Below are 17,084 nucleotides of genomic sequence, written 5' to 3'. Positions count from 1 at the left end.
CCTATTTAAAACTTGACTATTCTGTAGTTACATCGTGTACTAAGGCCGACAGAAAATTAAAAGTTGCGATTTTTTTATTAGGCCAATACGACTAGGAACTATATTCTCATTCCTGTGTAATAATCAAGGAACCGCTGCCGTACCAGCAGGCGCAATGATATTACACAGCACCTGAAAATAATCCCCAGCTCGGTAACATTAGAAGAAGTATTTTATTATGAAACAAAATGCTATACTATAACCTGAAAATGGTCATCTTTCTCCTTGGTAGAATAGATGATTGTATTTAAAAGCTTACATGCGTTTAATATTATGCCATGTATTGTTGAAATGTTCAAAGAAATATGTAATGTGTGGCAACTTTTGTTACACATATATATATTTTTTCTGCATGTACTCTTCTGTTCCTAATAAAAATAAGCAATACAAATAATAAATCACATGAAATAAATCACAACAGCACTTTATCTTTGAATACTTTAATGACATGTTTTTTGTAACTTAACTCAATTTGCAGTTGAACAACAGTGTTTCATTGGCCGGTAGCTTAACGCTGAGCAGTGTAAATGCAGCAGTTTCTCTTGGTCTCTTATTATCTCAGTAAGCGATGCAGCTGACGAGCTATTACAGATAATTACAGACCGCTTCCTTTCCAGCGTAGCTTCATTTAGCAACTGCTCATTTAGGTGCCAAACTCACCTCAGGGCAGCACGGACCCTTAAACACACAAACTTCAAAGCTGGCACTGTTTTCCACCCACTTTAAACCCAGATTAAGATGTCTCAAAATCATTTAAAAAATATGGCAACATAACGGCACCATATTGCAGCACAATAACTTTTCCTGAGGTATAAAACCGATGGTAGCCAAAGGTAAACTGTATTTGGCAGAAATGGAGTATCCCGGTCTGTTGATGGAATAGCGATTGTGGGCTACTGTCAAAATTGTGACAAGGACTGGGCAAAAATAACTAAATAAATGAACACAAGGAAGAATAAGATTAATTATCCACCAGCAGTGCAGCAGAACCAGGACAGTTTAAAAACACGAACTGGCTGAATGAAGCTCACTTGCCGACAACAGTTCCTGTATCAAAATCTTAAAGGGGTGGTTGATTATGATTTCACTTTTCTAACTTTAGTTAGTGTGTAATGTTGCTGTTTGAGCAGAAACAACATCTGCAGAGTACAATGCTCAAAGTTCAAAGCAAAGGAAGATATTTGCTTTTAAAGAAATAGTTTTTTAAGGACTACAACAAACGGCTGGTTGGGACTACACAACATTCCTCCCGGGTTAGTGACATCACCAACCCTGAAATTGACATAAACCCCGCCCCCGGGACACGATTTATAGATTGTCATGACAGAATATGCTAATCACTGACTAGAAGATAACCACATAAGCTACATAAATTCATCAACTAACCATTCAGAAATGTCCTGTTGCTTCTACATGTTGTCACTTCTTCTTGAGTCTCTCCATCTTTGTCCGGTTTTAACATAAAAGTCTAAAAGTTTTTGAAAAATTTCAGTGTGTGTGTGTGTGAGGTAAAAGGATACAAGCTGTTGAAACTCCGCCCTTTTTGCTGGGAGCAGCAGCTCATTTGCATTTAAAGGGACAGACACAATAACGGTGCGTTTTTTTCTCACTCTCACAAAGTGACAACCTTAACATGCTATATCAAAATATCTGTGGGGTATTTTGAGCTAACACTTCACACACACACTCTGGGGACATCAGAGACTTATTTTACATCTTATGAAAATGGCATTATACCACCCCTTTAACAAACTGAAAATAGCCTTAAATAATGTAAAGTTATCAGCACACATAAAAGCACACATAAAAGCGAATGAAGATATCCTGTATCTGAAGCTAAACTCCAAACAATCAGCCACTGATAGGAACCAGCTGATAACAAAGAATTTTCTTGAGTGTCAAACTGGCGTCAAACTGTGTTGTTCTGTTGAAATGCGCCTTGCTGCACTTCCCAATATTACTAACATGCATTGTTTTTAAGCACAGGGTAGCACATTTTGGTGAGCTTTTGTTTACAGCTTGTTGATGGAATGAGGACACCAACATTTCCATTTAAATGAGAATGATGTTTCTCCTTTAATGCAAGAATAACTCAATTGTGGGAATTCAGGAGAACCTCAGTGCAGCAGCAAGAGTATTATGAAGAAGTCCATCAAATCCTAAATAAAATTAGCAGGAAATTCTAAATTAAACAATGCGAGTGTTTGCATAATATTTAGGCAACACTGAACAGAGGTATAGCTGTGATGTTCAGTCTTTAAGAGTGTCTGTGTAAAGTCACACACATAAAGAACTAGTACAACAGATGAGATCTTGCAAGATAGATATGTTGGTTTACTGTACTGACAAAAGCAAAGTAATGAAACAATAAGAATGGCGTGATTGGTTTGTTCGTGATGATCTCGCTTATCACAGAGCAAGTGCTTCAGAAAAACTTCCACTTTCTTGAACTAGCAAAACAGGGATGGATATTTCAGGGGCAAAAAGAAACAAGTCGAGTATTTTCTGTATGATTTCATTTAAATATATACTCTGCCATTCAAAAGTGCGGGGTTAGTACGATTTGTTTCAAAGAAAAGTATACTTTTTTATTCAAGATTAATTATTCTGATGGAAAAACTTACATTGAAGACATTTATAATGTTAGAAAAGATTTATATTTTCAAATAAATGCTTCTTCTTTTTTTTTACTTTCTATTCATCAATAGAATCCTGACAATATGCATCACTGTTTTCACAAAAATATTAGGCAACTGTTCTCGACATTGATGATAATAAGAATTGTTTCTTGAGCAGCAAATCAGCATATTTGAATGATTTCTGAAGGATCATGTGACACTGAAGACTGGAGTTAGTAATGATGCTGAAAATTCAGCTTAGCATCACAGGAATGAATCACATTTTAAAATATATTATAGTTATTTTATAGTTATTTTAAATTGTAATAATATTTCACAATATTACAGTTTTTACTGTATTTTGAATCAAATGCAGTCTTGGAGACTTAGTTCATCCAAAAACATTTATTTGAAATTTCACTTTTGAAAGTGTATTTCCAATTTTCTACCAAAAGCATTAGCCTAACATAAATCTGCATGAGATAATGAAACTCTTCAAGAATGACCACACCAGATCCACACAGTCTAAAAAGACTGTTTTTGAACTAATCTGAGGGAACTGGACGACTATTCCACAGTTTTGGCCCAACAATAGAAACAGCGTGATGATCCTTGATATTGGCCATTCAATTGTTTCTGTAAATGTAACATGGAGAAACCTCAGGCTAGAACACTGAATGTTTTTCTGTCAAATATCAAAGGCCAAACACTGTACGCCTGAGATACACAACGGGTTGCAGCAAAACTTTTTAAATAACTACAAAACTCTTGAACATTTAATACTCGGCTGAAAGTGCTGGCACAGACTCCTGCCGTGTCACACAATCTGCTGCTGGGGAATATACAGTTGTCATTTCTACCGTTGAAAATAGACATCAAGCGTGGGAGTGCTTTGACAGCACAGCGGAGACCCAGACGAGTCACGCAGCCGTCATCCTCTTACTGTCAGCGGCTGACGGAGAGCACACACACACACACACACACCGGAATCCCTCGTTTTAGGACTCATTTAACCGCTATTAGCCTGAGAACCATTAGCAATACAACCAAAGAGATGCAGCTCAAGAGAACATAATACGTAATGGATTTAACGCAGACATTAAAATGACCAGTGTTTGTTTAATATTAATGGACATATAGACTGAGAAAGCCTCAAGCATAATATGTGGCTCATAAGAATTGACCACCCGTATTAGACACCATGTGAGGGTCAATGGCATCTAAGCCTGTTTCCATGGAAAACTGAATTGTGGTGTAACCATCAAGTCATATTTTCTTGAAATTTTACTTAACTAGACTTGACTATTTGACTGTAGTCTTGACTATTGAGTGTGCACATCAATAATGATCCATTCATTATTATTTTAAATGTTCTTTTAATTAACAATAAATAATTCATAAATATTTTTGTGTGCTGCACCACAAAACATTTTACAACATGAACTAATGGAAATAAAATATCTAAAGGAATATTGATAAATAATAATTAAGGAATTGCAAACATAGAAAAGGTGTTTATAAGTGTTTGTACAAATAGCATTTTTGAATACATTAATATGAGTGTTGTTGTTGTTATTATTATTATTATTATTATTAATAATAATAATAATAATTAAAACAATGTATTAAAATAATTAATATTAACAATTATATTGATTAATTCAGAAACATCATTAGGTTTTGGGGGAAGTCGTGATGACGTAATACGTGGCGCGTCGCAGACCAGCACAAGACGAACAATTGTGGTTAAAAAGTTTATACATTTTTATTTATTTTTAGAAAATGACCGATCGTTTCGCTAGATAAGACCCTTATTTCTCGACTGGGATCGTGTAGAGACTTTAAAGCTGCATTGAGACGGACATTTGAACCTTCTTTTGAACATTGGGACAGATGGTTGGCATTGAAGACCATTCTGTGTAGAAAAAACCTGGAATGTTTTCCTCAAAAACCTACATTTCTCTTCGACTGAAGAAAGAAAGACATGGATATCTTGGATAACATCGGGGTGAGTAAATTATCAGCAAAACATTTTTTGAAAGTGAACTAATCCTTTAAGTTTATTGCGTTCACTGCTTCATTCACTTAACTCTTATTTACCAAAGCATCAATTTTTCAAAAAAAAGGTTACTTGGTAAATTAGATATTTTAAGATTAAGGTATACTGACCGGATTGCACTTCAATACTTCACAACCTCACTTTTACTCATGTCAAAATAAGTCTACTAGACTATCTTTAAAGGGGTGGTTGAGTATGATTTCACTTTTCTAACTTTAGTTAGTGTGTAATGTTGCTGTTTGAGCATAAACAACATCTGCAAAGTTACAACGCTCAAAGTTCAAAGCAAAGGGAGATAATTGCTTTAAAAAAATAGTTTTTTAAGGACTACAACAAACGGCTGGTAGGGACCACACGATATTCCTCACGGGTTAGTGACATCACCAACCCTAAAATTTACATAAGCCCCGCCCCCCGGGAACACACAGTCCATGTTGAGAAGAGGGAGAGTTGTTGTAGTCGAGCACATTTGCGAGTCAGCTCAAACTTTAGCATCCATCTTTTCACATGCAATAGAAAGTCACTCTGTGTGCATCTCACAACAGTTCCTATACGAGCGATTTATAGATTATCATGACAGAATATGCTAATTGAAGATAGATAACTCCACATCAGCAACATAAATTCATCAACTAACCATTCAGAGATGTCCTGTTGCTTGTACATGTTGTCACTTCTTCTTGAGTCTCTCCATCTTTGTCTGACTCCATTTTAACATTAAATGCAGAACAGTTTCTGTCATTTTAGTGTGTGTCTGCGTGAGGCAATCGCAGCTGCTAACACACACCAGCAGCTAATTTGCATTTAAAGGGCCAGACACAAACCGGTGCGTTTTTGCTAACCCTCAAAAAGTGACAACTTTAACATGTTATATAAAAATATCTGTGAGGTATTTTGAGCTAAAACTTTACACACACACTCTGGGAACATCAGAGATTTATTTTACATCTTGTGAAAAGGGCATTTTACCACCCCTTTAATGGATGGGAAAAGTCACTAACCTGAGTGAAACCGTACTTCTGTTTCGATGTACACAAACCACTTGCCGAGACTGGTAGCCTACTTCGATATACCAGAGGTCATCCTCCAGTCGAGTCATCCTGTTGCGGTTCCTTTTTTTCTTGATAAGCTCGCGCATCTCCGGGTCTCTGTTTCCTTTCCTCTCTTTGCCTTTCCTCCGCCGGGCTTGTCGTACGGTGCGAGCAGAGGAGGTTGGGGTCAGAGGTGGTGGTGGAGGTAAAGAAGGCAGTTTGCACTCGCTCCAGCCGCCCACTCTCAGATTGAACACCGTCTCTCTGCCCTCGCAGGCCCTCGGCGCACACGTCTGGAACTCCGTCAGATTGGGGCAAGAAAGCCCACCGAAAAGCGGCGGCGCCACTATGGAGCGGACGCGGTTCTGCAGGCCCAGCCCGCAGGTCTTGGAGCACGTGGTCCAGGGGGTGAACTCGGTCACCACACAGTCTTGAGGGCAGGGAATGAGACAGGCTTGTTCCTGCCGGGGTTTGGGCTCAAAGTACTCACAGATGGAGTCGTCGGCCGCCGAGTCGTCCGCCCGGAGCGCACAGTTCACCCCCCGCGTCTGGATGCCCTCTTCGCCCTGCAAGCAAACACCTGTGCGCCCAGTCCGCAGCGATATGGGAACGCACTGGTTCCACGCGCCCCGCCGCCAGTCGTACAGGTCCTTGTGCCAGTCGCACACGCGGAAGCAGCTCTGCTGGTTGGCTGGTCGTCTGGACTGAAGGCAGTTTGTGGGAAGAGTCGTCCAGCCTTCCACATGAGCGCACCACACCGCTCGACTCTGACTCCCGCCTGGCCCGCAGTCGCTGCCCATACATCTGCCCCATGGACCTGAGGAAAACACCACAACAATTACTGCAAAGTCTAAAAGCAAACGCAACATAATTATGCCGCCGCCCGCATTATAAGATACTTTGAAGATTATGCCATAATGTGCTGTGAAGTTGATTTGATTTATTCTGCATTATTGTAAATGTATCTTATTCATTGTCATTTCTTTGTTTTTTTAAAGAAGTCTATGCTCACCAAGGTATTTATTAGATTAAAAATACATAGTACAGTAATATTCTGAAATATTATTGCAATAAATTAACTGTTTTCTATCTAAATATATATTGAAATAGAATTTATTCCTGTGATGCAAAGCTTATTTTTCAACCAGTCTTCAGTGTCAGTGTCTAATATGCTGATTTGCTGCTCAAGAAACATTTCTGATTATTTTCAATGTTCAGTTGCTTAATTTTTTTGTGGAAATCATGATACATTTCATTTTTAGGATTAATTTATTTTTATTCATTGATTAAAACACGCCTGTTTAAATAAAGAAAAGTATACATTAAAATAGACGGATCTAATACAAAAATTGCAATATTTATGTGAGCTATAGTTGTTATGCTTATTAGACTGCCACTTAGCTTAGAATCATGCTAACGGCAAACTCTTCTGTGAGAAGAGCTATTTGGGAGTTTATGTGCAACATTATAAATCATTGGTATCATGAGGTGCCAAACTGAGTTTAGATGCTGCTGGAAAGTGGCCCACTAAGTGTTGGGACGGAGGTTTACAGTACACACTTTGAAATTTGAATAGGTTCACTTTTGTACCTGACTGATCCTTGAGGTGATAATGCGAGTGCTGGCCTAGTTAAACTATTTGGCTGTGAAGCAATTAGAAAGTCAAAATGAGTTAATCGGTACGTGCTGCTACCGCTGACAGCATGGCGGTAATGAACATCAAACTCTAAATGGAGAACGGGAAGAGAAGCAGCAGCGAGAGCCTTGTGGGCTTTAATTTTCGGATAACAAAGTAACAAATCTTTGCAACAAAGTGACGGAATCGTTACCAAACATACTAAACAGAATGTGATCTTAAAGAAGGAATACTAACCATCAGGCAATGACAAGGTTATGCATCAAGGAAATATTTTGAATTTATATTTTTATCATGTTCATATATTGCAACTTGTTAGGAAACTATTTTTTTAAACACGCAGCAGCTTCAAAATTCACATTTGAGGGTCAACTATTTATTATTTTAATATAACATATGGTAATGTTGGACCTTAATTAAGAAAATGTGAAGATTTGATGTGAGAAGTAAGTCTATCAAAGTGAGTTTCTAAATAATCACTTTTCCACTGGAGGTTTGTCTATCAGGATTCCCTTTATTTTATCATGGTAAGTTGAAAACAAACCCAAGTTACTGCATTTAAAGTGTCATTCAATTAATGTTCCATGCAAAAGCTTTCAGAATCCCATTTCTTTTTTTTATGACAGTTGTGTTATTTACCAGTTTTATTGTGGTGATAATAAATGGATTGAAAGCAAATGAAGTTAAACAGTTTTGCCCCGTGTCTCAAGAATCAGTGGCTTAAAATCCTTTGACAGCAACCACACACTGACAGCAAAGCAGCATGACAAATAGAGATCTATAAAGACAACATGATCTGTGATTGTGCTTCAGGGACTCAATCTCACAGCCACATTAGAAAATGAGGCTTTATTCCCATTAATTTTCACTGTATTACATTAGCGGTGTCACCATAACTGAGTTTCCATCTCACATTCCCCACACTCAGCACCTCCTGGATGATAAATAGTCGCCCCTGTAATGAGTCCCAATAATAAGCCATCTGAGAGGATTTTTGCTGTAAACGCGGCACATCCGGCCTCATCGTGTTCAACAAGAGCAGGGGGAATGGAGCTTTTGTAAAGCACAGTATAAAGTAGGCCTATTCAACAAGATTTTTACATTTTCCAATTATGCCAGTGTGTACTGCTCTCCGGTTACTTACTAGCTCAAGTCAAAGTCTCTGGTTATCTGTTTATTGCCCGTTTTATCACCTGGCTCTACTGTCAGGTCAAATTTGTAAGTATGATTATTAAAGTAATAGCTTTGCACAACTCCCCGCAATGCAATTTGACAGCATCATGGTTTCCACTGCAAAAAAATAATAAATGAAAAAACTGGCTTCACAAACACCCCCAATAACATTTCATTATAGATTTGAAAGGCAAGGAGAACAGAGTTATGTTAACTAAAACTATTACAAATAAATAAAGCTAAAATAAAATGAGAAAACTAATAATAATGATAGAAGTAGCTATAAGAAAATGAATAAAAATATTAAGTTAAATTAGAATGAAAATAGAAAAGTATTATTCTTCTTTTTATTATATTATATAAAAAATATATTTATTCATATTAATTATCTGAAAATTTGAATAAATACTATAATAGTGTTGTATATAAATAATACTAAAACACAACCCTTTTCTGAAAGCCTAGAGTTTCCTATATAGATAGCACTGGCATTACAAGAGCACTATAAGCAACACATTTGATGCCATCGAAGACACCTTGATCTGATCTTTATCTTGATTTGAGGGTAATTTAATCCCAGAATGCATTTCAACAAGACCATGAAATCATTTAATGTGTTAGACGGAGTCAAAAGAAATCCATTTAAGTAACACTGAAATACTGAAAACTGTTCAATGTAATCATTTAATATTTGATTCAATATTTGTGTGATTAGAGCACAACAAAGTTCTGGTGGTTAAAAACCCACTTATTTTTTTCCCCATATATAGAGACAATAACATCTAAACTTTTCAAAAAAGAACTCCAGTTACCAGTTGGATCATGATGAATAAAATTGTGCAGTTACTGTTGTGTCCTGTAATCTACTGCGAGATGAGTTTCTCAGAGTGCTACTTGTACTGCGTCTGAAGTCGCTCTTCTCATAGAGCGTTTCAAATCGGTCTCTTTGCAGTTTCACTCCAGTTGTCACATTGCCTTAGAAGGCAGCAGTCTAAGTAGCGCTAAACAGCAAGGTAGCTCACTAGATAACTACAGTGGATGCAGAGTCCAAATGAACATCTATGCAAAGTCCAAGTGAACATCTTTTATAATTTATTGCAAATATACCAGCGAAGACCGTTCATAAAGCTACAGGGGGAGATACCACAGCATTTCTCCATTTATCTCACAGATTTAATGGCCGCGTGATGTGCTTCCTCCAATGGTGGGAGGGAGCAGAACTGCTGTGGCATCCTAAGGCTAATCGTCTTTGGGAAAAACAACAATAAACACAATCCCTACACAATTGTTTCCCCGAAAAAAACGAAAGATTTCTCTTTTATGTCTCTCAACTCCCCCACAGGTTTATCAAGGGGGTTTCGAGACTGGTGGTCTGTGAACGTAAAGAGGTGTGACATGAAAAGCTCTCTGGAATAAGCTAAAATTAAAGGTGCAGTAAGCCATAAAAAAAAAACATGCATAAAATGTTTGTTCTGAAATTGGTGTCTTATGACACTAAACCCTTCTGTGACAGACTCCACAAACTTAAAAAGTTGGGAAGGAAAAGGGGTATTATTGGCCTAAAAAAAGAACCAGGCATAAATCAATAGTCTGCTGAACATTTGCAAAATGTCTGGAATAAAAAACCTTTAACCCTATAAAAAACTATATTTTTTTTAAAACTGGAAAAGTTTATTGAACCTTTTTATTGAACGAGACAAAATATATTTAAAAAATATATATTTTTGAGTATTATATTTGATACATTAGGCTTTTAGGGCTCATGATTTTAATGGTAAAAGACTGTAAAAATGCTACAGTGAAAAACTGTTAATTGGTTAACAAAGTTTCCTTACTACAGTATATACGGTAAATAACTGTGATAGATCTAATGGTACATTTAATGTAATTTTACTGTATAATACCGTTAAATTTACAGTTTCTTTAAAAGTGAAATAAACAACTCATTGTATAATTTACAGTGAAAAAACGTAAATTGACTTTCCCACAGTTCCCTGCGTGACACTTCACATTTGATGTATTTTTGTTGAAATAACTATTTTTCTTCATAGTTTTCTTCGTTTTTTTTTTCTAATCAGTTATGTACATTAGGGTTTTATGTTACATTTAATGTTGTTAAATTAATGTTTATTGCATCTTTAATATTTCATGTGTGTTACCATGATGGTGTTTAATGTTTGTGTGAATGACACTGTGCAGCTTCTATATATTAGTATTATCGCTCTTGTGGAAGAGCTTGTGATGAGCTTAGATTGATCATGTGACTCTCATCTCTGTTGTGATTGGTGGTTATAAGTGTATTACAATGGTAAAAAACAGATATTAATACTTCAATAGGTTGGTAAATTAACATTATCATGAAATATGGTTTATTACTGTAAATTTTAAGTTAAGTCTGTAAAACCTAAAATGTTGCTACTGTATTTTATACGGGAAATTTCTGGCAACCACAGCTGCCGGTATTTTACTGTAAATTGAACAGATTTTTTTCACAGTGTAGTATGATATATGATATAGTCCATGTGACTACAGTGGTTCAAATGTAATGTTATAAAGTGACGAGAACACTTCTTGTTTTGGATTTCATCAAAAATATCTTAATTTGTGTTCCGAAGATGAACTCTTAAGGATTTGGAATGACATGAAGGTGATGGCAGAAATTTTATTATTGTTACTGTTCATTACTGTAATAAAGGAAATTCAATAAAATTGAATTAAATTCTAAATATTTTTTCCTTTGAATTTACAAAAAACAAAAACAAATTTTCTATATACCATGAGTGTGATATAAGATCTCCGCATGCTAGAGGATCAGGCCTGCAGCGGGTCAGGATTGATCAGTATCTCGCACATCATTATCTCCTCTGCTCAAAGGAGACGCCAGCTGTCATGATAAAAGGTAATTCTGGCTGACAAAGTGCTGGTCCGTCAGTGTCTGACAGGTGTGTGAGAAACAGAGTGCAGACAATTCAGACTGTCACTCAAACAAACAACACTGTCCCAGTTCATTATGAGAAATATTTGGTTGAAATACATCACTGTTTTACCAGTAATGACATGCATCTGATAAGATGGGTTAGAGACTGTTAAAAACAACTAAATTACCAAGTTTTAATGGCACTGCAAAGGCACAGAAGAGAGACTTGCTCTTTTTTCAGCCAATCAGAAACACTCTCCGCCAGTCACTGGGTTTGGAGGGCTGGTTTCAGAAGAGAGTGCGTGTGAAATGGTTCAAATCACTTGAAGCACCATTAATACAATTAATGGCTAAACAATTTCAGCAATTTCGGAATGGATGGATGGATGGATGGGTGGATGGGTGGATGGGTGGGTGGGTGGGTGGGTGGGTGGGTGGGTGGGTGGATGGATGGATGGATGGATGGGTGGATGGGTGGATGGGTGGATGGGTGGATGGGTGGGTGGGTGGGTGGGTGGGTGGATGGATGGATGGATGGATGGATGGATGGATGGGTGGGTGGGTGGGTGGATGGATGGATGGATGGATGGATGGGTTTATGGTGGATGGATGGATGGATGGATGGATGGGTGGGTGGATGGATGGATGGATGGATGGGTGGGTGGATGGTGGATGGATGGATGGATGGATGGATGGATGGGTGGGTGGGTGGATGGATGGATGGATGGATGGATGGATGGATGGATGGATGGATGGGTGGGTGGATGGGTGGGTGGATGGTTGGGTGGATGGGTGGGTGGATGGGTGGGTGGGTGGGTGGATGGATGGATGGATGGATGGATGGATGGGTGGGTGGTGGATGGATGGATGGATGGATAGATAGATATCTGCGATGAAGTTAATGCATAAATGAGCCACATAACTGAGAACTCCATGAAATCTCCAGAGTTCTGAATCGCTGATCAGTCTGTTGAATAAGAACAGGGCTTCATTAACAGCCTTGTGATGTGATGCTTTTGTTTGATGCATTAAAAAAAGACAGCGTGTTTCATTGCAATGAACCACTATTCCAAAGATACTCATAAAATAGCATGTGATTAATGTTAAAGATGAGCATCCTTCATCAAAATGTAAAAAACCCACTTGATTTGTATAATGCACTGCACTTGCACTAGACTAGACCCTTCTGATAAAGTCTTTCAAATCACTTTACATGAATATATTCCCCAGATCAGCTGCTTTTTGCATGTCGAAATGAAAAAGATACATACGTTTATTCTTCCCTATTCCCGTCAGCTTCAGAAGTGAGTCAATCAAATGCGAGAAAACTGACCCCAGGAAAAGACCATTAAATTCATAAGCAAACTGTGAACTTCTTAGGACGCTCTGAAGATAAATCCAGTCAGCCGTGTGCCTTCAGCCTTTCAACATCTCTGCTTTTGCAGATTTCAGAGTTAATTTCCACCAGAATAGTCAGATAGTGATGCACCAAAGGCTAACTCATGATGCGACAAGCCATGAAACCTCTCTTCCAGTCTTCCATGTTCATTTAACAAGAGATTTTGTCCGCGACATTTTGTACTTCTGTTGACTTGTGTCACATCGCGCCCGTCCATCTCATAACTGCATTTAACATAAAATACGCTAATTTTTGTTTTCAGGGAGGTCTGGCAAATTACTGGTCACATGAAAGTGTCTCTTAAAAATAAAAGTTCTCTATTCTTTAAAACAGTTTTTGTTATTTTAAGAACTATTCACTGAAAGGTTGTTTGGGGAACATCCACTGCATTGCTATGAAAACAACCTTTTAGAAGCTTTATTTTTAAGAGTGTTAGGAAGCTGTGTTCCCATTACAATGTGATTCTTTTTTTCAGCTCTAAAAATCTCTATAAACACTCCCAGAAAAAAAAAGGGGGAAAAAACCCCCAGAAAAAGCTCAAGGGAAAGGCTGATCATTTGCATTAAAAGTCTGTATTTTTCACACTTTCGCATCCAATATTTCTTGATCGGCACTTCAGCAGTGAAATATCAAAAGGTCAGCGCGTAATATTTAGTCTCTGCACTCGGTAGGGTTGTAAAGTGAGTTCCCAGGAAGAGCGCTCCATGGGAGAACATCATAACAGAATTTCACTACTCTGAACAAAGTCCTTCAGGTGCAATAAACAAGGGCTTTCAAACATTTGCTACAATATAAAACTATACATTTTCATATACTGTATTGTATGGAAGCTTGTTTCCGCCGCTGAATATATATAAAAAAAAGGTCATTGTGACTTTTTAATCTCACAATTCTGACTTTTTTTGCTCAGAATTGTGATATAAAAACACGATCTCATGAAAGTGCGTATCTATACCACGAATGGTATTTCTCGTACTATTTATACTATTAAAAATGTTTTTGCGTGCATATGCTACGCACTGAAAACACTTGGGTAGGATTAGGGGTGGGGAGTGCGTGCGTTATAAAGTCCAGAATAAAGCTGTAAAGTGGACTAGACTTTATGTTGCAAGTCAAAAGATTTGCAGTATTAAGCATTAGGGTAGCGTCCTGTCCCGAGAAACATCTAATTTCTTTCATAATTCACTAACGGAGAAAGAGGATGAGGGAAGTATATCATGTCGATGTGGTAAAATGGGCAAAGAGGAGATCAGTTCCTTCAGGCTCTGTCGAAGCTCTCTGAGGAAAAGTCATTTATTCAGCATGACTATGAATCCATACTCAGCAGGTGAAAATCTACCTCACTTTTGCTCTTTGATGAGTAGAAATGTTCAATAACAAGAGACATTTAAACAACATCAAAGCGGCCCTCTGTTCTTGAGGCTGTAGATCAATATGGAGGAACGCAAGCAGTGCAATTGAAGCATGACCCATGTTGAGAACATGAATCACAGCTTGTGGAAAAATCTCACATTAAAGCAGAAACGAATATTAGAGTGTAATTCGTTTCAGGCATAAACATTTTAAATGCTGCTTTTCTTTATTTTCCCCACAGGCAGATATGAGAAGTCACAGCAGGACCACGCGCCCCTCCGTACAGCTGTAAATATTAATACGGAGCCTGTGCAGTGCTTTGTTGATGCCGATCTGACATGCCACCTTCATGAAAACCTCCCTTGAGGCGGCTGGGAAGAGAAAAGAGGTTTTGCAGCCACAGAAGAGCCAGACTCGACCAATGTGCCCTTTAGATAAAAGACCTAAAGTCTGGGGTCTGGACCGTGAGTGGCTTTGGGTCATAAATGGTGAGGAGATGGTCATGAGGGAGAATGTTGCATCTATATAAAAGAGAAACCTGCAGCTATACAAGGACAAGATGGCAGATCGGCCGATCACGGCTGTGAGTGCTGATGAAACATTCACAGGGTTCCTACACATTTTCCATTTGAAATTTCCATAGTTTTCCAGAATCATATCCAAACCTCTGTAGATTTTTCAGATCATATTTAGCATAAATGGTTCATACAGCATTACATAGTAGTTTTTTTCCGTTGGTTTTTAGGAAAAAATAATTATAACATGCGCTTGCATGATGAAAAGAAACCTAAAACAATTGATCACATGCATATATTGAGCTCAGACACGTCGGTCTGATATGGTAATCGTGGTTTTGTAAAAAATGGCACTGTTCACCAAACAGTCAAGTCTGATTTAGATTATTGTTTGTTCCTTTATCTATTGCCTTTATCTATCACGCAATCAGAATATAATTGTGACAAGACCGAGGCTTTAGTTCTGACACACCAACACTCGCTCCACTAATGGAGTGAGTTTGGTCAAGAGACCCGTTTGAAAATGCCATTATTTTTCCAATTTTATCTGGTGACGCAAGTGGTTCACCTTAAAGCTCAATCCAGAGCTCAAGAGGAAAACGAAATCTGATTTAACACTTGACATAAAACACACAATAAAACCAACAGATCACCGGCTACCTGTTCTCCAGCACCTGTTATAAAGATTAAAACCGGCCGTTTCACCTGCTAGCCTGATTTACGCGTGCCCGGTGTGCCTTTAAGGGGTTAAAGCAAGGATAAAGCAATCAAGCATATGGAGGTCTCCTGTCTGCTCAGGTTATTCACCTCAAAGACCATATGACAGCTGGTAGAAGCAGCTTTGCCTAAATAAGAAGAGAGAATTCCCTCAGGAGACATTACCATGGACCTCTAAGGACAACCATAACACACCAAACACACAGAGCAGGTATATTTTTCGGTCAAATTTAGTGTAGTTACAGAGCGTATCTGACAGACATTAAAACTCCTGAGATTCCATAATGCTCAAATGCTGAGGTCTAACAACACCTGATCAAAGGTCACACGGGACGATGGCTTATGACTCAAAGCTAATTAGAGCTGACATAAACACTAGGTCACAGGGGTCTACAGTACATACAGCTTACAACAGGCCCGAAACACACTCTGCACAAACCTACATCATACTTCACTGCATTCTGAAATGTTTTAGACCGGCCAATCATAACACAATGCAACCATAAAAAATAAAAGAAATGCATTACTTCACATAAAATTAAAGGTGCTCTAAAGCGATGTTGGGTGACGTCACTTGTCAAACAAAACGGAGGCTAGCTCGACCCCCCCTCCTCCTCATCCCGTCCCCTACCCCTCCCTTCCGTACTTTCTGAAACAGTCATGAACCTGTCCAGCACAAACAGAGCCAACTGAATGCCCTTCTACCGGCGGAGTTGTCGCCACCTTTCGAAGGCTTTTCCGATGTAAATTCGGGATTCTCTTTTCCCCTCTGCTTTGCTATTTGTTTATCGGAACGTCGTCTCTTTGGTCGTGTGTCGGCCATATCAAAATTCATTATTTTTGGGTGAAATGGTAAATATCAGTTTGATTCAGCACTGACTCCTGACACAAATTAATAAATTACTATCACTGTAACATTTTTTATTGTAAAAATTGGTCAAATATCGATCCTGAAAATGTAAAGGCACACTATGTAACTTTTCGCCACTAGAGGTTGTTTATTCAAAACAAATGCGTAGCTTGATGACGCCTTGATTTTGCAGAATCATGGAAGTTGTTGTCTTCACCTCTACAGCCGGTGGAGAATACGAAGGGACTCGGGCAGAAATCATATGGATGACCGGTAATGTATTAAAGATTTCTTAACGTTACGAAAGCCATTGGAGCGGAACGAGGTCGCTGGAGTGATTGCTAATGAGAGACAAGCACGACACCCAGCTCGAGAGCAGTGGAGCTTTGCGTTCGCTCGGCGGCTACTATATGAGACACTTGTTGCACACTGCACTGAGCTAGATCGATATTAGGCATGGTAAAACATGGTCCTCGCGGTAAATCAAGAAAACGAGATTTAAACAAAAATACAAACTGTGTTGAGCTGTATAACAATGATTCGTTTTCTGTCAATTAATGTATCCAAACAGTTGCTCACCTGTAATAAAACACATTATATATTAAAGCATCTTTGATGTTTCCATGGTTTCTACAAAATAAAATAGAATGCGATGCACGGTCGGACACGGTCCATGTCCTGGTTAAAACTGCTTATTTCTCTGTATTTAAACATACAAACATTTGCCATAATGTAAGTACACAAATAAACAAAATATATAATATTGTTCTAGTGGTT

At 38.2% G+C, this 17,084-nt stretch overlaps 1 protein-coding gene across 1 annotated transcript in view; it reads right to left on the bottom strand.

The window, feature by feature from the left end:
- Positions 1–17,084, bottom strand: part of thsd7ab (thrombospondin, type I, domain containing 7Ab) — a 120,595-nt gene that overhangs the window by 70,634 nt on the left and 32,877 nt on the right. Inside the window, exon 2 of the mRNA XM_079625461.1 lies at positions 5,718–6,564. Within this exon, the coding sequence (XP_079481587.1) occupies positions 5,718–6,564 (847 nt within the window). The remainder of the gene's footprint in view (positions 1–5,717; positions 6,565–17,084) is intronic.

Source organism: Phoxinus phoxinus, assembly GCF_949152265.1.
Source record: "Phoxinus phoxinus genome assembly, chromosome: 10".
NCBI lineage: Eukaryota > Metazoa > Chordata > Actinopteri > Cypriniformes > Leuciscidae > Phoxinus > Phoxinus phoxinus.
Note: the sequence above shows the minus strand (reverse complement) of the source record. Positions and strands in the feature narration are given on the sequence as shown.